At 43.0% G+C, this 26,103-nt stretch overlaps 1 protein-coding gene across 1 annotated transcript in view; it reads left to right on the top strand.

Moving 5' to 3' along the window:
* Positions 1–15,677: 15,677 nt before the first annotated feature.
* The window catches only part of WDR43 (WD repeat domain 43), a 53,619-nt gene continuing 43,193 nt past the window's right edge, over positions 15,678–26,103 (top strand). Inside the window, exons 1-2 of the mRNA XM_055253983.2 lie at positions 15,678–15,976; positions 23,274–23,411. Coding sequence (XP_055109958.2) covers positions 15,752–15,976; positions 23,274–23,411 — 363 coding nt within the window. The 5' untranslated portion in view covers positions 15,678–15,751. The remainder of the gene's footprint in view (positions 15,977–23,273; positions 23,412–26,103) is intronic.

Genomic DNA, 26,103 nt, shown 5'->3' with positions numbered 1-26,103 from the left:
AAAAAAGAAAAAAGAAAAAAGAAAAAAAAAGAATAAGAAATTGTTCAAAAATGCCAGGTGCAATGGCTCACGCCAGTAATCACAGCACTTTGGGAAGCTGAGGCATGCGGATCACTTGAGGCCAGGATTTCATGGCCAGCCTGGCCAATATGGTAAAACCCATCTTTACTAAAAAAAAAAAAAAATTACAAAAATAGCCGTGCATGGTAGTGGGTGCCTGTAATCCCAGTTGCTCGGGAGGCCAAGGCAGGAGAATCGCTTGAACCCGGGAGGCAGAGATTGCAGTGAGCCAAGATCGGGCCACTGCACTCCAGCCTGGGTGACAGAGTGAGACTCTCCCTCAACAAATAAAACAAAATGAAATGAAATTAAAGTGAATACAATGAATACAAAGTGCTGTCTATCAACTGTGAGAAAATACAGATTAAGAAATCTAGCAGCACTGACTATTGAATGGGAATATGTGAAGATCAATTTTGCTGAAATCACAAATCTGCAGAAGTTAGAGGTTTGAAAACAAAACTAACGTTATTATTCATCACTGCAACAGACCAAATATGTAGATACAATCTCTCCCTCTTTTAAAAAAATTTGTTTTTAATTTTATGATTTAAACTCTGTGTCTCCCTCCGTTGCCCAGGCTGAATTGTAGAGAGGTGATCCTAGCTCACTGTAGCCTCAAACTCTTGGACTCGAGCAATTCTCCCACCTCAGCCTCACCAGTAGCTGGGACTACAGGTACACACCACTATGCCCAGCAAATTAAAAAAATTATTATTATAATTTTTTTTTTTCCTGAGACAGAGTCTCACTGTGTCACCCAGGCTGGAGTGCAATGGCACGATCTCGGCACACTCCAACCTCTGCCTCTCAGGTTCAAGCGATTCTCCAGCCTTGGCCACCTGAATAGCTGGGATTACAGGCACCCACCATCACACCCAGTTAATTTTTGTATTTTCAGTGGAGGTGGGATTTCACTATGTTGGCCAGGCTAGTCTCGAACTCCTGACCTCAAGTGATCCACCCGCCTCCGCCTCCCAAAGTGCTGAGATTACAGGTGTGAGCCACCAAGCCTGGCCTAAAAAAATTTTTTTTTTAGAGATGGGGTCTCACTATGTCACTCAGACTGGTCCTGAACTCCTGGGATCAAGTGATTCTCTTGCCTCAGTCTCCCAAAGTGCTGGGATTACTCCCATAAGCCACCACACCTAGCCCTGGCTAACTTTATTTATTTTTCTTGTAGAGACAAGGTCTTACTATGTTGTAAAAATGTTTTAATGTAATTAACAATATTAACCCACTGTTTTTTCCTTTTTTTGTGCTATGGTATCTATTATTAATTTGTTTATCTATTTTAACTGGCAGGGCTTCATATGTGAAATTCAACAACAGAAAATCACCAGCGTATTTTTTTCATGATCTTTATTATTATTTGTTTCATGTTATGATTATTACTAAAATATTTTTATTTTATAGAGAAGGAGGATGATTTTAAAAAGTTGACCCACTGAGGTGTTGGGTGTGCTAGCTACCACTGGAATGATGGGCTCTGGAACAGGCCTTTTAATGCAGTGTGGGGAATGAAATGATAGCAGTCTACATAGTGCAGACTCAGACAAGGATTCCCTAAGCAGGTGGGGCTTGAGTGGGGGATCAAGAAAGACTTTCTTGTAGTTTTTATGTTGATATAATTTCTAAAGGTGCACAGAGGTCTCCCATACCTGTTTTCCACGTTCACCAACTTTTTACATTTTCATCCCTTTGCTCTTTCTTTCCTTTTCCTTTTCTTTTCTTTTTCCTTTCCTTTCCTTTCCTTTCCTTTCCTTTCCTTTCCTTTCCTTTCCTTTCCTTTCTTTTCCTTTCCTTTCCTTCCTTTCTTTCCCTTTCTTCCTCCCTCCCTCCCTCCCTCCTTCCCTCCTTCCTTCTTTCCTTCCTTCCTTCTTCCTTCCTTCCTCATTCCCTCACTCCCTTTCTTCCTCATTCCCTCCCTCCCTTTCTTCCTTTCTTTCTTTTTTTTTTTGACAGAGTTTCGCTCTTGTTGCCCAGGCTGGAGTGCAATGGCGCGATCTTGACTCACCACAACCTCCGCCTCCCGGGTTCAAGAGATTCTCCTGCCTCAGCCTCCTGAGTAGCTGGGATTACAGGCATGCGGCACCACACCTGGCTAATTTTTTGTATTTTTAGTAGAGACGGGGTTTCTCTATGTTGATCAGGCTGATCTTGAACTCTCGACCTCAGGTGACCCACCCACCTCAGCCTCCCAAAGTGCTGGGATTACAGGTGTGAGCCACTGCGCCTGACCCCGTTTGCTTTTTCATGCTTTCTTTCTCCCTCTCCCTCTCCCACTCTGTCCTCCTTTCCTCCCCATCTTTCTCTATGCACACAACACATGCATGAACATTTTTTTTTTTCTGAACCATTTGAAAGTAGATTAGAGATATGGCATCCCTTTATCCCTAAATACTTCAGTGGGTATATCCTAAGAACAAGAACATGTTCCCACCTAACCACAGTACAGATTATCACATTAAGGACATTTAACGTTGTTATCATACTATTAACTGATGCAGACCACATTCAAATTTTGTCATTTTGCCCAATAATATCTTCCACAGTTTTTTCCAGCCCAGAATCCAATCCAGATTCACACATTTCATTTAGTTGTCATGTCTCTTTAGTCTTCTTTTATCTGGAAAAAAAACAGCTCCTCAGCCTTGCTTTATTTCCTGACCTTGACAGTTTTGAAGAGTACAGGTCAGTTGTTCCATAGAATTCTCCTTGCTTTGGGTTGACTGATGTTTCTTCCTGATTAGATGTGGATTACACATTTTTAGTAGAAATATCACTGCAGCCTCTGTGTGGTGGCTCACGCCTATAATCCCAGGACTTTGGGAGGCTAAGGTGGGTGGATCACTTGAGCTCAGGAGTTTGAGACCAGCCTGAGCAACATGGTGAAACCCTGTCTCTACTAGAAATACAAAAATTAGCTAGGTTTGGTGGTGCGTGCCTACAGTTCCAGCTACTTGGGGAGCTGAAGTGGGAGGACCACTTGAGCCCGGGAGTTTGAGGCTACACTCCAGCCTGGGTGACAGAGTGAGACCCTGTCTTAATAAATAAATAAATAAACAAAAAATTACTACTGAATTGAAGTTTTCCTTCATAAGACAGCGTATCAGGAGTCATATGTTGCCGGTTTGTACCAATATAGGTGATGTTAACTTTGATTGCTTAGTTAAGTCAGATTAATTATAATATCTCCGCTGTAAAGTTACTATTTTAACTTTGTAAATTAATAAATAATTTATGGGAAGCTACACTGAGACTAGTTTTATAGTCACTGATCACTTTTTCTGTATTTATTATTAGCACTCTACTATTAAAAAAACTATCTTAGGAAAAGTTTTCCTTTTTTTGTTAAACTTCATTGAGGTTAATTTACGTACAATAAAATTTAGCAATTGTAAGCTAAATTTTAATAAAATTTGGAAATAGCAAACAATCCAGTGATTTTTAGTAATTTAACAAAATTGTGCAATCATTACCACAAACCAACTTTATGTTACTATTTTTAATTTTTTTGGGGACAGAGTCTCTCTCTGTCCCCCAGGCTGCAGTGCATGGCATGATCATAACTCGCTGCAGCCTTGAGCTCCTGGGCTCAAGGGATCCTTCTGCCTCAGCCCCTTGAGCAGCTTGGACTACAGGAGTGTGCCACCACACATGGCTAATTTTTTATTTTTTGTAGAGATAGGGTCTCACTACATTACCCAGGCTGGTCTCAAATTCCTGGCCTCAAGTGATCCTCCTGCCTTGGCCTCTTAAAGTATTGGGATTACAGGCCTGAGCCACCCCAGCTGGCCACAGTCCAGTTTTAGAACATTTCTATTGGCTGCGCACGGTGGCTTAGGCCTGTAATCCCAGCACTTTGGGAGGCCGAGGCGGGTGGATCACCTGAGGTCAAGAGTTCAAGACCAGCCTGGCCAACACAGTGAAACCCTGTCTCTACTAAAAATACAAAAATTCGCCAGGTGTGGTGGTGGGCGCCTGTAATCCCAGCTACTCAGGAGGCTGAGGCAGGTGAATCGCTTAAACCTGGGAGGCGAAGGTTGCAGTGAGCCGAGATCACTGCACTCCAGCCTGGGCGACAGAGCAAGACTCCGTCTCAAACAAACAAACAAACAAACACCTTTCTATCATCCTAAAAAGCGCCCTCATGCCTGTTTACACTTCATCTCCATTCCCACCCAGCCCCAGGCAATTACTCACCTGTTTTCTACCTCTAGAAATATGCCCTTTCTGAACACTTCATAAAAATAGCATTGTACAATATGTAGTTGTTTTGTATCTAACTTCTTTTACTTAGCATAAGATTCTTGAGCTATATCCATGTTGTAGCATATATCAATGCTTCATTTTTATTGCTGAATAATTTTTTTTTGAGACAGAGTCTTGCTCTGTTGCCTAGGCTGGAGTGCAGTGGCACCATCTCGGCTCAGTGTAGCCTCCGCCTCTTGGGTTCAAGCTTTTCACATGCCTCAGTCTCCCTAGCAGCTGGGATTACAGGCGTGCACCACCACACCCAGCTAATTTTTGTATTTTTAGTAGAAATGGGTTTTCACCATGTTGGCCAGGCTGGTCTTGAACCCCGACCTCAGGTGATCTGTGTGCCTTGGCCTCCCAAAGTGCTGGGATTACAGGCTTGAGCCACCGCGCCTGGCCTATTGCTGAATAATATTTTATTGTTTGGATATATCATATTTTGTTTATCCATTCACTAGTTGATAGACATTTGGTTTGTTGACGGTTTTTTACTACAGAAATAATCCTCCTGGGAACATTTATGTACGAGTTTTTGTATGGACATATGTTTTCATTTCCCTCGGGTAGATACTTAGAAGCAGAATTGCTGGGTTGTATGGGAAGTTCATGTTACATTTTTAAAAAGAAACTACCAAAGTATTCTCCAAAGAGGCTGTACCTTTTCACATTTCCCCAAGCAATAGACAATGGTTCCAGTTTCTTTACATCCTCACCAACACTTGTTGTTGTCATTTGTCTTTTTTATAGCCATATTAGTGGGCATGAAATTGTATCTCATTAATGTTTTCACTTGCATTTCCTCAATGGCTAATTATGTTGAGCATTTTTTCATGTGCTTATTAACTATTCATATATCTTTGGTGAAATGTCTATTCGAGTCTTTTGCTGATTTTTTTTTTTTTTTTTTTGAGACGGAGTCTCGTTCTGTCGCCCAGGCTGGAGTGCAGTGGTGCAATCTCAGCTCACTGCAAGCTCTGCCTCCCGGGTTCACGCCATTCTCCTGCCTCAGCCTCTCCGAGTAGCTGGGACTACAGGCGCCCGCCACCACGCCCGGCCAATTTTTTTTTGTATTTTTAGTAGAGACGGGGTTTCACCGTGGTCTCGATCTCCTGACCTCGTGATCTGCCCGCCTCGGCCTCCCAAAGTGCTGGGATTACAAGCGTGAGCCATCGCGCCCGGCATACTGATTTTTAAACTGGTTGTTTACTTTCTTGTTTATTTATATACTCTTTGCATGTGGATATCAATTAGCCCAGTACCATTTATTAAAAAGACTATTCTTGGCTGGGCGTGGTGGCTCACGCCTGTAATCCCAGCACTTTGGGAGGCCGAGGCGGGTGAATCACCTGAAGTCAGGAGTTCGAGACCAGCCTGGCCAACATGGTGAAACCCTATCTCTACTAAAAATACAAAAATTTAGCTGGGTGTGGTGGGGCATGCCTGTAATCCCAGCTGCTTGGGAGGCTGAGGCAGGAGAATCACTTGAACCCAGGAGGCAGAGGTTGCAGTGAGCTGAGATTGCACTCCAGCCTGGGTGACTGAGACTCTGTTAAAAAAAAAAAAAAAAGCAGGTCAGGATCTGGAATATGATGTTTGAGGCAATCCATAATGAGTGATGCTGGGGAGGTTGGCAGGGACCAGATTATAGATAGTTTTATAATCTGTATGTATTAAGTGGTGTAGATTTTTTCCTGTACATGCCAGCAAGGTTGGGAAGGAAGGGCTCAAAGTAGAGAGAGATGGTATGGTTACATTTATGATTTTCAAAGATCATACCTAGGTACTAGCCTGGAGGAAGAGAGTCCAATTAAAAGCAGTAGTGGCAGCTTAGGTTTGAGATGTAAAGGCTCAAATAAGAACAGAGGTGATAGAATTGGATGGAGGTAAGGAGATTGTATGAGGAATTATTTAAAAGATAAAATAGAATCTGATGATTTATCCAATGTGTGTATGTGTTTGGGTAGAAGTGAGATGTGGGGCTGGGGAATAAACAGGACTGACTCCTGGCTTTCTACATTGCTAACTGGACAGATGGTGGTAGCACCAACTGACTCAAAGAATACAAAAGAATGAGCAGAATTAGGTTCAGCTGTACAACCTAATCTATCGTACTTGGAGAAGAAAGTTCATTTTCTCTCATCTAAAAGAAGTGCAGGCACGGTGGCTCACACCTGTAATTCCAGCATGTTGGGAGGCCGAAGCAGAGGATTGCTTGAGCCCAGAATTTCGAGACCAGCCTGGGCATAATAGTGAGACCCACCCCCAACACACACACACACAACATCCCTACAAAAAATAAAATATTAGCCAGGTGTGGTGGTACACACCTGTAGTTTCAGCTACTCAGAAGGTTGAGGTGGGTGGATTGCTTGAGTCAAGAAGGTTGAGACTGCAGTGAGCCATGATCACGCCACTACACTACAACCTGGGCAACAGAGTGAGACCCTATCTCAAAAAACAAAAAACAAAAACAAAAACAAAAAAGTCCACAAGGACTTGGTCCAGGGCACATGTAATGCTTCTGGGTTTCTAGGTCCTTCAGTCTTGTGGCTCTGCCATTCTCAGCGTGTTATTTTCTCCTCAAAGCCCAATATGGATGTTCCAGTCCTGGCTATCACATTTGAGTTCCAGGGATTAATAATGAAAAAGCGGTGAAGAAAAGCATATGGTCTCATTTTAAGAATATCGTTCTACAGCCCCATCTCACATGGGCTCACCTTATTTCAAAGAAGGCTGGACAGGCTGGGTGCGGTAGCTCACACCTGCAATCCCAGCACATTCGGAGGCTGAGGAGAGCAGATGACTTGAGGTCAGGAGTTCGAGACCAGCCTGGCCAACGTGGTGAAACCCCATCTATACAAAAAATACAAACATTAGCTGGGCATGGTGGCACGCACCTGTAATTCCAGCTACTCGGGAGGCTGAGGCAGGAGAATTGCTTGAACCTGGGAGGAGGAGGTTGCAGTGAGCCGAGATTGCGCCATTGCACTCCAGCCTGGGCAACAAGAGCAAAATTCTGTCTCAGAAAAAAAGAAAGAAAAAAGAATGCTGGACAATGTAGTCTTTGTTATGGAAAGGTTTATGTCCAGGTAAAAATGGAAGGTTCCTTAATGTAGTAGAGAAATTTAGGGATAAATGGAATTTAGGGTACAATTAGTAGCCTCTGCAACAAGATATTTTAGAGGGAATTATGGGGACTTCCATTGGGACTTGAGCTTAAGCTGCTCATGGTGAATTGTCCATGTGCAAATGCCTTGCAGATAGTTGGATATGTGACTCCTTTTCCTAAAGTGCAATTCTCATAAATTCACTTGTCTGCCCCAAACTTTCAATGACTTTTTACTCCTTACGCTGGCATTGAGCACCAGGTTACACTTCCTTTCAAGGTACTAGCTGACAAAACCACCGCCTATTCTTTGAATGTGCCCCATACTTTTCTGTTTGCATGCCTTTGCTCTTCTAGTATCTTCTGCCTGGAATGCCCTTTCGAGAACTCTTGTTCATACCTTATAAGTCTATCTCATTGGATCCTCAAAAACTGAATCAGTTGTTACCATCTTCTAAATTCCTCTAAAAATTTGCATACACTTCTGTGCTTATCACCTTCTGCTTTGTACCTAAAAAGCACTCAACAGGGCCTGGTGCAGTGGCTCACACCTGTAATCCTAGTGCTTTGGGAGGCCGAGGCAGGTGGATCACCTGAGGTCAGGAATTCAAGACCAGCCTGGCCAACATGGTGAAAAGCCCCATCTATCCTAAAAATACAAAAATTAGCCGGGAGTGGTGGTGCACGTCTTGTAGTCCTAGTTACTCAGGAGGCTGAGGCAGGAGAATTGCTTGAACCCAGGAGGCAGAGGTTGCAGTGAGCTAAGATCGCACCACTGTACACAGTCTGGGTGATAGAGTGAGACGCTGTCTCAAAAAAAATAAATAAATAAAATAAAAGCACTCAACAAACATTGGTGAATTGCATTGCCTTTGGCTTTGTTATTTGTCCTTGAAAGTGGCTGAAAGATCTATACGAGATTTTCTATGTGAGACAACAATGCGCTTTGGACAAGGGTGAAATACCGCCTTTCTAAATGTCTTCCATGTGTTTCCTTAGAGAGCTCTTCCCTGACCCCGTCCCTCCACACCAGCCTACTTTCTCTTATACCTTGTACTTTCCTTTGTTAGCACTTACCACAATTACTCTTTTTTCTGAGACAGAGTCTCGCTCTGTTGCCCAGGCTGGAGTGCAGTGGCACCATCTTGGCTCACTGCAACCTCTGCCTCCTGGATTCAAGCAATTCTCCTGCCTCAGCCTCCCAAATAGCTGGGATTGTAGGTGCCTACCACCACGCCCAGCTAATGTTTGTATTTTTAGTAGAGATGGGGGTTTCACCATGTTGGTCAGGCTAGTCTTGAACTCTTGACCTCAGGAGATATTCACGCCTTGGTGTCCCAAAGTGCTGGGATTACAGGCATGAGCGACCGTGCCTGGCCTCAGTTTCATTTTAACGGAAAGATTGGGACAGTAACTGGAGGGGGAAGTGGAGTCAAAGGATATATATATATATTTTTTTAGAAAGGATAATAATAGCATGTTGATATCTTGTTAAGAAAGATGAAGTTGAGAAGTAAAAATGGATGCTAGCAGAGAGGGAAGGCTTTTTAGAGTCACATTCTTGACTAGGCAAGAGGGGATGGAACCTAGAACTGAAGTGGGGGACAGCCTTTGCCAGGAGCTTAGGCTGTTCACCCAGAGTAGCAGGAGAGATGGGGCACAGGTGGGTGGAGTCTGAAGGACTGGGAGCTTGTCGAAGTTCTCTTGTGATTGCCTCTATTTTCTCAGGAAATAAGAAGCAAAGTCATTTGCTGGACAGAGGAGTAGGTTTGAATGATAGATGATATGAACTAGTGGAAATGAATGGACTAGGCTAACAGTTGTTTGATACCTTGGCAGCATTGACTTCCCACGTGAATTTCAAGTGGATAAGAGTCAGAATTCCAGCACTTTGGGAGGCCAAGATGGGAGCTCAGGAGTTTGAAACCAGCTCAGGCAACATGGCAAAACCCTGTCTTTAAAAAAAAAAAAAAATGTAGCCGGGTGTGGTGGTGCGTGCCTGTAGTCCCAACACTTGGGAGGCCAAGGCAGAAGAGTGGCTTGAGCCTGGGAGGCAGAGGTTGCAGTGAGCCAAGGTCACACCATTTGCACTCCAGAATGGGTGACAGAGCGAGACCCTATATCAAAACAGAAACACGCCGGGCGCGGTGGCTCACGCCTGTAATCCCAGCACTTTGGGAGGCCAAGGCGGGCAGATCATCTGAGGTCAGGAGATCGAGACCATCCTGGCTAACACGGTGAAACCCCATCTCTACTAAAAATACACACACACAAAAAACTTAGCCAGGTGTGGTGGCATGCGCCTGCAGTCCCAGCTACTCAGGAGGCTGAGGCAGGAGAATCGCTTGAACCTGAGAGGCGGAGGTCCGGCGGGCCGAGATCGTGCCCCACTGAACTCCAGCCTGGGTGACAGAGAGAGACTCTGTCTCAGAAAAAACAACAACAACAACAAAACAGAAACAAAAGAAAACAAAACGAGTCATAATAGAGTGGCTATGGCTTCTCTTTAGTGACCTTCAGGTGTCTGCAGTTGGAGAGTTATACTTTCCCAGGCTTGTGGTTTTACCAGGGCAGGAACACGATATGAGAAAGAGGCGGCCGGGCGCGGTGGCTCACGCTTGTAATCCCAGCACTTTGGGAGGCCGAGGCGGGCGGATCACAAGGTCAGGAGGTCGAGACCACGGTGAAACCCCGTCTCTACTAAAAATACAAAAAATTAGCCGGGCGTGGTGGCGAGCGCCTGTAGTCCCAGCTACTCAGAGAGGCTGAGGCAGGAGAATGGCGTGAACCCGGGAGGCGGAGCTTGCAGTGAGCCGAGATTGAGCCACTGCACTCCAGCCTGGGTGAAAAAGCGAGACTCCGTCTCAGAAAAAAAAAAAAAAAAAAAAGAGAAAGAGGCAGGGGAATTGAGGGTTATAATCATATAGTTTAAATTACATAGAGAGGGAAGTGCAGCCATCAGAGAGAAGAAATGAAAGATGGTGAAAAGAATGTGGACTCAATGGTAGAAAGATGGGCTGGAGACTGAGAACTAGAGGGAGCGAGCTGGAAAGAGAAGAGTTGGTGGTAAGAGAGGGGGTGTGGAAATTGAAATTATGGAGTTGGTGCCGTTATTATAATGACAAGGTATGGGACATGACCATGGGAGGGAGTGGCTGATGTAGGATAGAGGCCAAGATTATTGAAGAGGAGCAAGTCAAGGAATTGATATGCTTGGGTATGGGAGGGTCATATATGTGAACCCTACATGTACTCACTGGGTAAAGTTGTCAGAACCCAAAGATAATTTGGGTTAGAAATCTAGCTCCTCTTCTACTTCCTCTTCTACTTCACATTTTCTTATGTGAAAAATGAAGATATTAATAGTTTCTACATTGCAGGGCTATTGTGAGGATTAAATGAATTAATACACATGAAACACTTAGAATAGAGAGTGACATAGAGTAAGTGCACAATAAGCTTTTATTTTTGTTTGCATATTTATGACTAACAAATCTGATAATTTTAGCTCAGAACTTTCTTCATGCAAACTCTTATCTGCTCTTTTATAACAAAAATCCTTGAAATAGTTGTCTACACTTGTCTTCACTTTTTCACCTCCCTTTTTCTCCTCCACCCTTCACAATAAAAACTTCCCCCTACCTCTCTACTAAGAATGTTTTGTGGTTGTTGTTGTTTTGAGACAAGACCTCGCTTGGTTGCCCAGGCTGGAGTGCAGTAGCAAGATCACTGCTCACTGCAGCCGTTTACCTCTCTGGCTCAGGTGATCCTCCCACCTCAGCCTCCCAAGTAGCTGGGACCACAGGCACACTCCATCACACCTGGCTAATTTTTAATTTTTTTGTAGAGATGGGGTTTCTCCATGTTGCTTGGGCTGGTCTCAAACTCCTGGGCTTAAGTGATCCTCTTGCCTTGGCCTCCCAGAGTGCTAGGATTACAGGAGTGAGCTGCTGGGCCTGGCCTAAAAATGCTTTTGAAGGCACCAACGACCCTGATCTTCCCAAGTCTACTAGTTAATTCTTAGTTTTCATCTTTGCTGCATTTGACATGGCTTTATCATGTCTTGCTTCTGAAATTATAAAAATTTGGTTTCTGGGTCACCTTCTTCTCCTGGGTTTTCATCTTGCCTTGCTGTTACCTCTTCTCAATCTCCTCTGCAAGATCCTCTTCCTCTCCCTGACCTCTAAAGATTGGCACAGCTTGGGACTAAATTCTTTTCTGTCTATACTAACACGCAACATGATCTTTCCAGCCCTGTGGTTTCATATAGCAGCCTTATGCTAATGCATCCCAAATTCATATCTCTAACTGTGATGTTTTCTCCAAGTCCCAACTCATATATCTAACTTCTTATTGAACAACCCTACTTGAATGTATAGTAGGTATCTCAAACTTAACTGTCCAAAACTGATTACATTCTAGTCAGGTAAGTAGATAATAAACACATTTAAAAATGAATCTCTAGGCTGGGTGCAGTGGCTCACTCCTGTAATCCTAGCACTTTGGGAGGCTGAGGCAGGCGGATCACCTGAGGTCAGGAGTTCGAGACCAGCCTGGCCAACACGGTGAAACGCTGTCTCTACTAAAATGCAAAAATTAGCTGGGCATGATGGCGGGTGCCTGTAATCCCAGCTACTCGGGAGACTGAGACGGGAGAATCACTTGAACCCAGGAGACGGTGGTTGCAGTGAGCAGAGATCGCTCACTGCCTGGGTGGCTGAGTGAGACTCCATCTCAGAAAAAGAAAAAAAAAAATCTTTATTTCAGCTAGTGCAAACTGCTACAAGGAAAAACAAAGCCAGAGAAGGGAAATGAGAGCTTAAGTATTCGAAGGAATTAGGCAAAGCCTCATTCTGGCCCTGCAAGGTCAGAAGGAAGGGCAGTCAGTGTGCAGAGAACAGCAAGTGCAAAGATTGATCTCCATTCCACCCAAAACTCTTTCCCCAATTTAGCTAATGGTGTCACTATTCACTTATTTGCCCAGGCATTGGAGTCACTCTTCATTCATCTGTTTTCCTCACCCTTCACAATCAATTCATTTAGCAATTCCTGTTGGCTCTAAATTCAGATTATATCTGGAATCTAATCTGTTTTCGCTACCTTCATTGCTTTTTTCAGAGCCCTACCAATCATTGTCCTTGTCCCGACTACTACTTCACAGCCTTCTACCTTGTCTTTCTGCTTTCATTCTTGCCTACAGACTTCATCTAGCAGCCAGGAGGTCTTTCAATATTATAAATCAGATCATGTTATTTCATTGCTCAAAACTGCAGGGGGCCGGATGAGGTGGCTCACACCTGTAACCCCAGCACTTTGGCATGCCAAGGCAGGAGGATTCCTTGAGTGCAGGAGTGCGAGATCAGCCTGGGCAACACAGAAAGACCCCATCTCTTAAAAAAAAATTAAAACTCTCCAGTGGCTTATTTCTATCATACCTATAATAAAATCCAAATACTTTGCTCTGATTTACAAGGTACTAAATAATCTGGCTCCCTCTGAACTCAGCTACTACCTTTGATTTTTCTAGTTGTCACTATCTACCCTAAGTTTCTCCAAAGCTTTTTCTTTCAATTAGTCAAGCTCTTTGTTGCCTCAGTCTTTGCACTTGCTATTCTCTCCACATTGACTGCTCTTCCTTCTGATATTGCATGGTCTGAGTGAGGCTGTCCCTAATTCCTTCCAATACTTAAACTCCTTTCCCTCCTCCAGCTTTATTTCTCTTTATAGCAGCTAGCACTAGCTGAAATAGAGTTTTCTTTGTTTGTTTATTATGTGCTTCCCTGATTAGAATGTAAGCTTCATGAAAGCAGGAATCTTGTCTCTCATGATCACTGGTGGATTCCTGGTACCCTAAAACAGTGCCTGGCACATAGCAGGCATTCAGTTTGTTTGAGTGACTGAATGAATCCAAGTGCCAAATTAGATGTCTCAAATTTAGCATTCCCAGACTAACGACACTATCATCTTCTTGCACAAAAATCTTCCAGGATTCACTATCCTAAGTGAATTGGGTCACCAACCAGTCTCTCCCTGTAAAAGCTCAATGGGTAATCCTTGGCCCTTTCTCTATCTCTCCCTTGGCCACTTGAAATCCGGCTTATTGTACATAACAAACATCTCTTGAAACTTCCTTGCGTCATCGCCATTGCTCCAAGCCACTCACCATCATCTCCACCTGGGGTTTCGAGCCTCCAACCTAGCTTCCTTCTAATACATTCATTACACTGTCTCCATGTAATCTTTCTAAAATGCAAATCTTGGCCAGGCACAGTGGCTCACGCCTATAATCCCAGAACTTTGGGAAGCTGAGGCGGGCGGATTACTTGAGGTCAGGAGTTCGAGACCAGCCTGGCCAACATGGTGAAACCCCGTCTCTAATAAAAACACAAAAACTAGCCAGGCGTGGTGGCACATGCCTGTAATCCCAGCTACTCAGGAGGATGAGGCAGGAGGATCACTTGAACCAGAAGGTGCAGGTTGCAGTGAGCTGAGATTGTGCCACTGCACTCCAGTCTGGGCAGAGTGAGACTCTGTCTCAAAACACAAAAACAAACAAGAAAACAATAAAATGCAAATCTTACCATGCTGTTCCATAGCTGTAAAAGCTTGAGCCTTCCCATGGCCACGAGAGTGGTTTTTATCTTTCCTGGCAGGCAATAAGCTCTGTGTGGGCTGAACAGTACCTGGCATTCCTTGAATTAGAATGCATTGATTTGGTGAAATATTTAGGAGAAATATAAAAATCTACCCTTTTTTTTGGATACAGGATCTCACTATGTCACCCAGGGTAGAGTGCAGTGGAGCAGTCATAGCTCACTGTAGCCTCGACCTCCTGGGCTCAAGCCATCCTCCTCCCTCAGCCTCCAGACTATGGGCGTGTGCCTAAAAATGTCTATTTGATGTAGCAACATGAGATAAATCTGGAGAAACAGGAGGGAATAGCCATTCCGATCATTACTTTTACATTATTATACTTGAATAAATTGTTATGTTGTAAATGATTACAGCCTGGAATTGAATAGGGGGGAACGGAAACAGTTGTTACAATCATAATGAATTTGAAAGTGAAGACTACTTTTCTCTCTCTTTTTTTTTTTTTGAGACAGAGTCTTGCTCTGTCACCTAGACTGGAGTGCAGTGGCGTGGCGATTTCGGCTCACTGCAACCTCCACCTCCCGGGTTCAAGGATTCTCCTGCCTCAGTCTCCCGAGTAGCTGGGACTACAGGCACGCACCACCACACCCGGCTAATTTTTGTATTTTTAGTAGAGACAACGTTTCGCCACTTCGCCTAGCTTGGTCTCTAACTCTGATCTCGGGCAATCTGCCTGCCTCGGCCTCCCAAAGTGCTGGGATTATAGGTGTAAGCCACCGTGCTCGGCTGAAGATTTCCTTTAAACCTTTCGTTCTACCTTATCATTTTCTTTAAAGTTTTGAAAAATTATTATTTATTTATTATTTTAAGACGGAGTTTCGCTCTTGTTGCCCAGAGCTGGAGTGCAATGGCGCGATCTCGGCTCACAGCAACCTCCATCTCCCGAGTTCAAGCGATTCTCCTGCTTCAGCCTCTCGAGTAGCTGGGATTACAGGCATGCGCCACCACGCCTGGCTAATTTTTTTCTTTTTTTGGAGATGAGTCTTGCTCGGTCGCCCAGGCTGGAGTGCAGTGGCGCGATCTCAGCTCACTGCAACCTCTGCCTCCCGGGTTCAAGCAATTCTCTGCCTCAGCCTCCGGAGTGGCTGGGATTACAGGGGCCCACCACCAAGCCCGGCTTATTTTTTTGTATTTTTAGTAGAGACGAGGTTTCACCATTTTGGCCAGGCTGGTCTTGAACTCCTGACCTTGTGATCCACCCGCCTCAGCCTCCCAAAGTGCTGGAATTACAGGCGTGAACCACCGCGCCCAGCCCACGGCTAATTTTTTTATTTTTAGTAGAGACGGGGGTTTCTCCATGTTGGTCAGGCTGGTCTCCAACTCCTGACCTCAGGGGATCCGCCCGCCTCGGCCTCCCAAAGTGCTGTGATTACAGGCGTGAGCCACCGCGCCCGGCCCCCCCCTTTTTTTTTTTTTAAAGGAACGGGACTTGATATTGATTCTGCAATTACTTTCTCCCACACTCCCACTCCCGCCCCAGAACAAGATAGCGGCAGGCCCTAACGGGCCACCGTCCACAGGGTGTATCCGCCAGAAGCTTCCCTGCGACGCAAAGATCCACCCCCTGAGCCCCCGGCGCTCCCTCCGCCTCACTTCCTCCTCCAGGCTCCGCCCCGCGCCGGTGCGCCTGCGCACGGGCGAACACGTGGCTGCAGCGGGGCCAGAGCAGCAATGGCGGCGGGCGGCGGCGGTAGCTGCGACCCCCTGGCCTCGGCTGGGGTCCCTTGCGCCTTCTCCCCGCACAGCCAAGCCTACTTCGCTTTGGCCTCTACCGACGGTCACCTACGAGTATGGGAGACGGCCAACAACCGGTTGCACCAGGAGTACGTGCCTTCCGCGCACCTCAGTGGTACCTGCACCTGTCTGGCCTGGGCGCCAGCGCGGTTGCAGGCCAAGGTAAAGCGAGCGGGACTGCGCGGGGCGGGCGCCTTCCCGGGCTCGGCTTCGGGCCTCTGGGCCGGGTGGCGCGTGGCCCGGCATCGCGCGTGGCTCTCGGCGGCCCGGGGCGAAAAGGCACGGAGCGCGGCGTCGGCGCGCACAGGGCCCAAGCCGCCAGCCCCGCGTGCGGCCTGCCGCCAGGGCAGTGAGGGAGGGCACAGCTCGACCCTGCCGGCCGCGTATCCGAGCCCTGCCGCCTGGCCCCATGAGGCCTGGGCCCCACTCTTGACGGGCAGCCATGTTCCCCAAGTCCCCCGGTCCCCCTGGGGCGGCTTCCTTCTCCCGGGCCTTGCTCATCAGAGTCCTGGTTTTTGACAGAGTCCCATCTTGGAACTATCTAACTTTCCTCTGTCTCTGATCCGGCTCATCGGTTTTGCCCTGGTCAGTTGGTATGGACTAGTCTGTACTTGCTTCCGGAGCTGCCCCCTCCGGCCCCCCCTTTGGGTGCCGGCTCACCACGTGTTCTCGTCCACGTCCAGGTCGTGGGACTCTCAACTCTTAACTTTTGCCTTACCCAGGCACCTCTGCATTCTTAGCTTTTTGAACTCACTGCTTTTTGATTTTAACATCTGCTCGCCCCTCCCGCCCCGCTTTCAAGCCCATCACACCACTCCCCACCCACCCCAATTTGAAGTCTGTATTAGGATGTGGAGGTAAAGTGAAGTAGTAGCTTGATTTAGTGAATGTTTTATGAGTCTAGATGAAGTTACCCTTAGATGGAAAACTGCCGAGTTAGGCAAAGCTTTTCACTGTTAGGGACCCGTGTCAGGTAAATGCCATTCACTGTTGAGTCACTCAGCTATATCTCTCTAACTCAGCATGCACGTGGTTATTGCATTTATAGAGTAGCCAAACCGAATCACTGCAAAGTGATTTGGAAGCATCAGGTATCCTGAGGTGTGTGATGTGAGCTGTTTCAGTATGGAGAACTGTAAAAGCTCCTATTTAGCATAGATCTTACTCTCTCTGACGACCTGGGAAACCTGCTAAATTTTTGGGTTGGGAGAAGGAATACATCTAAGTTGCTATATTTTGGGGTATGTTTAGATATTTTTCAAATTTTAAGTTACATTTTCATAGTTTATCCTGTTGATTCATAAAATAAACCTATCAGGGCTTATAAGTCAGACATAAAACTAAAAAAAAAATCAGTTTTTATTGTTAAAATTACAGCGCTCTGCTTATCTTTTATTTTCAAAGTTTTTTATGATTGTATTTTAACAGTCCTGTAAAGTGATAGTAATACTAATGCTGAGAAATACGGAGCAGTAGTTAGGTAGGTGCGTGGACCCAAGCTGGTTATATTGTCCACATTTGATTCTAGCCTCTGTTTCATAGTGGTAATTGCCCCTCTGGTTCCTCATTTATAAAATGAGGATAATAATACCTTCTTCATAGAGTGGTTGTGAAGATTAATATATTTAATAATGCAGAGAACACTTAGAATAGTTCTTGACAGGTAAGTGCTTTAAGTGTTAAGTACTATTAATATCTGATATTTGTGTGGTTAGTCCTGAAATGTTGATAAGGAACTTTCTGCCTTGTTTGGGGGGAAGAAACAGAAACTGGGAAACTAAGCAACTTGAATAAAGTAAAAAATGGAACCAGGATTAGAACTCAGGTCCTTAAGAGCTCAGTTCTTGGTTATCTGCAACAGATAGTTAATATTAGGTTGGAAAAAATGTCACCCACTTTGCTTTTCTGTTGACTTTCAATTGCATTGTATGCCCAAGAGAAATTTCCTAATCTCATATTAAAAGTCATAGTTTTGGATTATGTGCAACACTATGGTAAACTAGAAAAATAACTGGATTTGGTTTCATAGCCAAGACTCAAAACTTGCTTTGTCATATTGAGCAAGTTGTTTTAATTTTGAGGACCTCATTGATAAACGAGAGTTGAGCTACATTAAACAAAATTTTTTTTCTAGGTTTCAGCATCGTTTTACCTGCACTCTCTCCTTTTAACCACATACTGTGGAATCTCCTGAAATTAATTGCATTTTAAAAAAACTGATTGAAAATCAGAGCTAAGGAAGGTAAATGACTTGACCCAAGCCTTAATAACCAGTAAAGGAGTGTGGCCTCTAGAGTCACGGTGCCTCGAACTCCTGGTCCAGTGCCCCGATTTTGTTACTCTCAATCTTGAGTCACAGAACTGAGAGAGCTGGAAGGAATGTAGAGACATCCCCTACTTGGAGGGTGTGTCCTCTTGGAACATCAGTTTGACTTAAAAACTAGGGAGAGACAATTTTCTTGTATTAAAACACTCTTGCACATATATTATGGTATAAAATTAAAAAGTCATATGTGCTGTAACAAGATATCTTAGAAAAAAAGGCACATGTTAAGGTGCTCTCATCTTATTAAACCCTTCCTTTTATTTTACATCTTTGAGGCTTAGTGTATGAGGCATGAAAAGGATGTTACTCTGAACCCACTTTCCAGCATTTTGTTAAGGTCCTGGTATATGATAACATATAGTACTCTCAAATTTGAAATAGCAGTAACATCACCCACCTTTTAGGATCCTCAGGATCAAATTAGGCAGTGTGTGTGACTGGTGTAGCGTGGCCTAGTATGTAATAAGTGGCTAAATAAATGTTATTATTGAGTGACTCTGGACTCATTTTACCATTTAATATGGCATTTAATATGGTAAATCAGTTCGTAAGAAAAGGATTCTACGTTTGGTTTAGTAATTGTCAGTTTGCTACCCAAGGACAAAGTGTGGTGATGATAACTCATCAATTGAGAAAGATTAGTTAGTGCTGGGTTTCTTGGGTAACGGGTTAAGTTTGTGGTTCACAAGTGTTTAGAAAAATTAGATTGTCGCCTCTTGTTGGTCACAGAATGATTACAATACTTTGCATTCATGCCACAATAGTTTTTGGAGGGTTTTTGTATGTTATGTAGCTGAGCATTCCATTTGGTCTTTGGAGCCTGGGGGAAGAGGACCTTTAATGAGGACAAGAAAATAGGAAAGTGCAAAAATACAAATGGATGGACTCTATCTAGATGGATGCTGTTTTTTTTTTTGTTTTTTTTTTTTTTTGAGACGGAGTCTCGCTCTGTCGCCCAGGCTGGAGTGCAGTGGCGCAATCTCGGCTCACTGCAAGCTCCGCCTCCCGGGTTCACGCCATTCTCCTGCGCCATTCTCCTGCCTCAGCCTGCCGACTACAGGCGCCCGCCACCACGCCCGGCTAATTTTTTGTATTTTTAGTAGAGACGGGGTTTCACAGTGGTCTCGATCTCCTGGGATGCTGTTTTTAAGAGTTCCTCAAGTTTATGTGTGTAAACTGAGGCAGAAATATTATATTTTCTACCAAAGCCACATAGTAAAGTGGCTGAGCCACCTAGGAACTGATGCTGCTATTTGATTGTCTTCCAACTTTTGAAAGTCTTCCAACTTTTCTGCTTTTCCTTCTCTAACAAACCTTGTCTGCTATTGGCTGTCACAGTAAATGTGTTTATACTGCTTTGCTGTCACTGCAATTAAGATTACCCTATACAGCTTAGTACTTGTTGAATGAAGCACATGGCTTTCAGACATTGGACAGGGTGTCTGAGTTGGGTATCTGCATTACCATCCCTTAGAGATGTAGGGCAATTCACATGTGCTGTGCAATGGTCTGTCTTGAGGTCTTGCTAACAGTTAAACTTCCTAAGAAGTAAAGGTTGCAGATAGATCTGATTGGCAGAAATAGAAGTTTCTGTGTATTAGGACTTAATTGATTTGTTATAAATACTGTATGTGATTTTTTGCAAAATGAATACATTTTGTTCACTGTTACCTGTGAAACTTACACACATGCAGTGGCAGTGAGATAGACGAAGAAATGGATTAGGAGACTAATTGCAGAATGAAACTTGAAACTTGGCATACTTTTTGGTGTCTAGAGTTCAGTGTTTTTCAGAGCAGATTTTGATCCGTTAGTGGATTATGTAATAAACTTAGTGGATTGTAACATTAAAAAAAAAACAAAATAGAATGGAAAGTATCAGAGTACTACTAGCCGTGGGAAGTTTCTCTGTGAAGCTTGTTTCTGTACATGTATTTTTATGAGAGTGTAGTGACTGCATGTAAAACTCCTCTTTCTCTGGGATCTCAGTCTAAAAAGTCATTACTTTAATTGCTGTACAAATTCAGACTTCTCATCACCTGAATGTGCTTTTTTCTGTCTTCATCCCATCTGTACAACTCCTTGCTTTTATAAATCATGCACGTGTGCCATTCAGATTCTTCCTCAGCCTTCTGATTGTTTCTGGATCAAATGCTGATAATGGATCAAATGCTGATTAGCTTTTCTCATAAGACAGGTTTCAGTATTCCTTGCTTAACTCAGTCTGCCCTTCATAGTGGAAAAGACTCCTTAGTCTGAGAAATCACCTCCTTGGGGTATTCACTTCTGATGCCTTCAGGAATTGAGATTTTCCAGTTACAAATATATGAACTAAATTTTTTAGCCTACCTTTTTATTACTTAATATATTTATCTGTATAATCTGTGCTGGGCACTTAAGAGGAAACACAACTGACTGTGACTAAGGTGTAAAAGAAGAAAGACATTTCATATTTGCCGTGTCTAATGCACGGTATGCCATGTGTCTTAAGGGAAAGAAGTTTCCGTGGAGGAGGTGGTATTTGAGGTGGGCCTTAAAGCATGGGTAGGATTTTTAACCAGTGAAAATTGAGGTGAGTAGGAAAGGTCCCCTCCCAAGTGAAAGAAAAGCAAAAGCAAAATAGGAAAATGTGTGTATAGGGAGTGTTAACGTAAGGATGGAATTGGAGATAAGACTGGAGAAGGTGGGTTGAAGGCAAATTGTGGATGCTTTTAAATGCCATAGAACTGTTTATATTGATTTATTCTCTGGAGAGTCACTGAAGTTTTTTGATCACAGAAATAACATGTTTAGATAGTAAATGCCAACAGAAGTTTGTCATCTATAATCAGTAGCACTAAACTCTTGGTTTCAAAAATATTTAGTATGGGTAATACTTGGAATATTAGTTTTCATTAAAATGTACATTGGTTATATACACTTCTGGTCTGATGTGTTACCTTTTTAAATATGCTCATCCTGCTGAATAAAGACCATCCAACCTGAAAAATAAATGAGTCATGAGTTCTTTGAGTTTAATAAATTGGAGTATTATTTAGGTTTAGACCAGTGATCCTTAAAGTTGGTCATAAATCCTGTAGATATTCCTTCCGCCTGCCCCTGCTTGCTTCTATCAAAAAACACAGAGATTTGCAGATGCAGAAATTAAGGCTTTGACTATGTTATGCTTGACATAGGCTATGTAAATTTCTAAAATTTCTTTGTGCTTTTTAATGGAAATTCAAATTGGCAATAAAGCATATGCATATTTGGATCTGTCTTTGTTTCGCACGTCGAGAAACTTCCATTTAGATAGTTTTGATTTGGGAAAACCAAGAGTAGAAGAAAGATTTCCTGGAATCTTTTTTTTTTGTTTTGTTTTGTTTGAAGATGAGTCTCTGTCACCCAGGCTGGAGTGCAGTGGCAGGATCTCGGCTTGCTGCAACCTCTGCCTCCCGGGTTCAAGCAATTCTCTGCCACCTGAGTAGTTGGGATTACTGGTGCCTACCACCAGGCCCGGCTAATTTTTTTTGTATCTTTAGTAGAGACGGGGTTTCACCATGTTGGCCAGGCTGGTCTTGAACTCCTGACCTCGTGATCCACCTGCCTCAGCCTCCCAAAGTGCTGGGATTGCAGGCGTGAGCCACCGCACTCAGCCTTCTTGGAATCTTTTTAAAAAGATGAATCTTTTCCTGCTGAGATGGTACTAGGTTAATGTACTTCCCCCCACTCTCCTTGCCTGAAATAGGTGTTTGTATTTATAACCTTATACAGAAATTATTTTTGACCCTGGAGTCATTCAGAGGTAGCTTTAGAAATTCATGTAACTGAAACGGGGACCTAGAACACTCCTAAAGTTGAGTTTTCAATGTTTCAACAAATTAAATGAGACCATCAGACTTTGTACTTTGGCTTTTAATTGTAACTTCTCTTTTGTGTTTATTAATACATTTCTAAGGACTTGCAAGATATATTTCTAAGGACTTGCAAGATGTGTATTATTTTTTTCTGTAAGTAGGTTACCTTTTTTTGTTAGGCTGCATTTTGTTCATCTGTGTCCAATGAATCAAATTCTTTAAATGTAACATCCCCCTAGGATAACTAAAAGAAAAAAATGGAAAGTGCTTTTTAAGTCTACTCCCTGATACTCTTTATGCACTGGTAACGTTGTGGTTGTCATTGGTTTTTCTTGAATTAAGACAGATTTTTGGGTGTCTTGGGCTGTGTGCATGCCCATGAGCGCTGTAGAGCTAAGATCCTGCACTATTAAGAAGATATTCTCTTTTCTATGGTATTGGCTTGTTTTATAGTGAAACAATGGATTTCTCAGAACTTTATGCTAAAAACACATAGACTGGTGAGCCGTAATTAAAAAAAACACGGAAGAGAAGTTCTGAAATCATAATAAATATTCAGCATTATAAACTGATGTAGCGCTTTTAAGTTAGGATTTTGTTGGATAGACATGAGCTGTTAGCATCACTTTTGAAATGAAAGAAGTCTTGTGGCATTTGCCACTTGAATGAGACTTGTCTCTGAAGTCACTGAATCACGGAGCCAGCCCTTGACCAGTCATTGGGGCAACTTCTTTCTTGTGTGCTCTGAGCTGCTCTACTAGTTAAAGCTATTTGTTGACTCAGATTGAAGTTAATGCATGTTTATAAAGGTAAAAACTTTTGAGTCTCTTTTCTTGACAACTAAGCTAGAATTTGAGGAAAAACTAGGAGAGGAAAAGGAGAGTTGGCTGCTTAGATATGGACTTATGGATTCATAGATTTTTGGGTATGCATCTCTTTGGTTGGGGAGTGAAGGCTTCACTTAGGTTGGACCTGTCAGGAGGGGTGGTCTGTTTCTGAGAAGTGGAAGCAGCATTGAGGCTTCTTGGACCTGTTAGGAGAGTACCAAGAACATACCAGCTTTTCCTGTTTGCTGCCTTTTTTCCGTAGGGGTGGGAGACGGGACATAGAATTAGGAGTTTCTCTTCCCATTGGAGGGATTTCTTTTTAAAGTAGTGAGAAGTAAATCACCCAATAGCTTGTATCTTTACCCCTTTTAAAATGTCTTTTGTGGGCTGGTGGGCATTTGTATTTGTTCATTAACGATGTTTTAGTATTTGCAGTACTAAATAAAAACATTGTTTTTCTTTTTTTCCAGGAAAGTCCCCAGAGGAAAAAAAGGAAATCAGAAGCTGTAGGAACGAGTAACCAGACTGACTTATTGGCTCTTGGCACAGCAGTTGGTAGCATATTATTATACAGCACAGTAAAAGGAGAATTACACAGTAAATTAATAGTAAGTGTGTGTGTATTTTATTTAAAAGTGATGTGACAGGGAAGCTGATTATTAGGGATTATTAAAAAAACACTTCAAGGTATGTGATGGGATCTGTGCTGTAGGGACAGTTTTCAGTCTCATCTACGTTTAAATAACTGAATAGTAATATTTGATAAAAGCTATAATAGTTAACAGCAGTCCTTATTATGGGTCAGAGTATAAAGACTTATTGACTAGGTTTAAAATAAGGAAGGGTTACAGGAACTCTAAGGAATCATAGATAGCAGCTGTGGGAAGCAGTTCCCCACCTCTTGACCTAGGGGAATAAAGGAGGCAGTTGGAGTTACTGCTAACACTGAGATCTTTTAGGGGCTAGTGTTGTGCTGCTGCTGCTGTCTCTTGAGGAGTGGTCCCATGGGCATGGGATCGAGACCTCAAACTGAGAAGGAGGCTCCAGCTGCCTGGTGCTAGTGTCTCTGACGGAGATAATGAGACTTGTTCTCCTAGGATTGGAAAAATTGGATATTGGGTTCAGCTGCTGCTGTTGGGCATTACCACTGTTGGGGTGATGCAAATAAAGAGACAGGGAGGAACAAGTCCCTTCTCTCTCCATCCTTGTCTCCCTCTAGCAATTCCTGTTGGCAGAACCTATGGATCGAGCTGGGAAATCAGAAATCAGGTTTGCCGAGTCCCAGCATCACAGCAGAATATAAAGGGCGGGTTTGGCGTTGGAAGACAGTAACCGAACTGGCCTAGTTGGTTCAGACAATATCTATTGCAGTGTGTTTTTGTTCGCTGGACTTCCGTATATAGGAGTGTTTTAAGTTTTTTGTTTTAAATAACATTTGTCTATAGGAAATTTGTAACTACATAAAGTTGAAAAGGAAAAAAATGTATACCTAAGTCTGTTGCTGAGAGATCCTCTTAATAATTTGTATATTTCTTTGCTTTACACATACATTAAAAAAATGTAGTTGGCTTTCTGTTCATCTGGTTTGTATCCTGATTTTTTTTCATTAGATTACAACATAACTATCTTATATTTGTCAAGAACTGGTTATAGAGATTTTTAATGACTGCTTAAAATCCCAACAAGTGGGATAGTCCATTATGTTACTTGTTGACCATTTAGGGATTTCCAGATTTTTAAATTGTTGTAAAACAATTTCTTCTTGTTACATGGATTCACAGAATTACTAACGTAAAATTAGTGAGCCAAAGGGTTGCTATATATGTAGTATAAAAATACTTTCTGGAATAATTTTTACTAATTTATGCTTAATATCACTGATAGGAGATAAGTACTTTATCTCAGCAGTATCATTACCACTGCTGAATAGCCCATTAAAACAGCAACAACGACAACAAAGAAACAGATAATTTGGTAGAGGAACATTTTAATCTGATTTTAAGTTTGCATTTAGGAATGTATTACTTGTTTTTATATTAAAGATTACAAAAATAATACTCAACTATGAATTTTAAAATGAATTTTAAAGCATTCAGAGGTCCATCTCAAGAAAGCATTCTTCCCTATATTCTTCCCCCCTCCTCCAAGTCGAGTGTGGTCCTCAGGTGAGCTCTTACACCTGCTATAGGTAGGAGCCTGTCGTTTAATTGGATAGGTTTTTTGTGGTCAGCAGGTATCTAGCATCTTGTGCAGTGTGATAGCTGCTCAGCTGCTGTGTCTGCTGGAGCCTAGAAGACTTATTTTTTTTTAAAGACAGTCTCACTCTGTTGCACAGGCTAGAGTGCAGTGGCGCGGTCTCAGCTCACTGCAACCTCTGCCTCCTGGGTTCAAGCAATTTTCTTGCCTCAGCCTCCTGAGTAGCTGGGATTACAGACATGCACCACCATAGCTGGCTAATTTTTGTATTTTTAGTAGAGATGGGGTTTTGTCATGTTGGCCATGCTGGTGTCGAACTCCTGGCCTCGTGTGATCTGCCTGCTTGGCCTCCCAAAGTGCTGGGGTTACAGGCATGAGCCACCGTACCCAGCCCAGAACTCCTTTTTATATCATTTCACAACCTTACAAGATTGTAAATACATCTTCGACAGGGATGAATTTATCAAAAAGGAGTCAAGAGGGTCAGGGTGAGGAGTACTGGGATGGTTTGGTAAGGTGGAAAAGGACCAGGCTTTGGAGCTAGTCTGTCCTGAGGTTGAATCCTACTAGTTGTATGATCGTGTGTGAATAATTTAAGTTCTCATCCCTTAGGTGGGTATTAACAACCTACCTTGCATGATTTTATTAAGATTTAGATGTAATAATGTATGGAAAGTGCCTTGCTTGTAAGTGGTATTTAGTAAATATTTGTTGAATGAGTAAGTGAACAAGTGAGTGAACACATTGCTAAATTGCTTTCCAAAAGCAATTTACACTGCCGCTGGCAATAGTATTATGTAACCTCACCAGCATGGGCATCATAAGGCTAAACACATTGCTACAGGAACAGACTAAAAATGCCACTTTGTTTTGGTTTGTATTTCTTTGATTACTAACAAGGTTGAATATTTTGGTATATTTTCTAACTGAATTCTTTCTATGGAATGTATCTGTTCATATCCTTTAGTTACTTGCGTGTATATAAGACTTAGTTCTTTGAGTACACAACTGATAGGAAGGAAGGAAAGTAACTGAATGTAACATTTTAAAATATTTTTCTTTTGAAGTGGTAACAAGGTTATTTCGAAGTAGCTTTAGTAATTT

This window comes from Symphalangus syndactylus, chromosome 18 (assembly GCF_028878055.3).
Source record: "Symphalangus syndactylus isolate Jambi chromosome 18, NHGRI_mSymSyn1-v2.1_pri, whole genome shotgun sequence".
NCBI lineage: Eukaryota > Metazoa > Chordata > Mammalia > Primates > Hylobatidae > Symphalangus > Symphalangus syndactylus.
The sequence above is the reverse complement of the archived record's forward strand: the minus strand, read 5'-3'. Positions and strand labels throughout refer to the sequence as shown.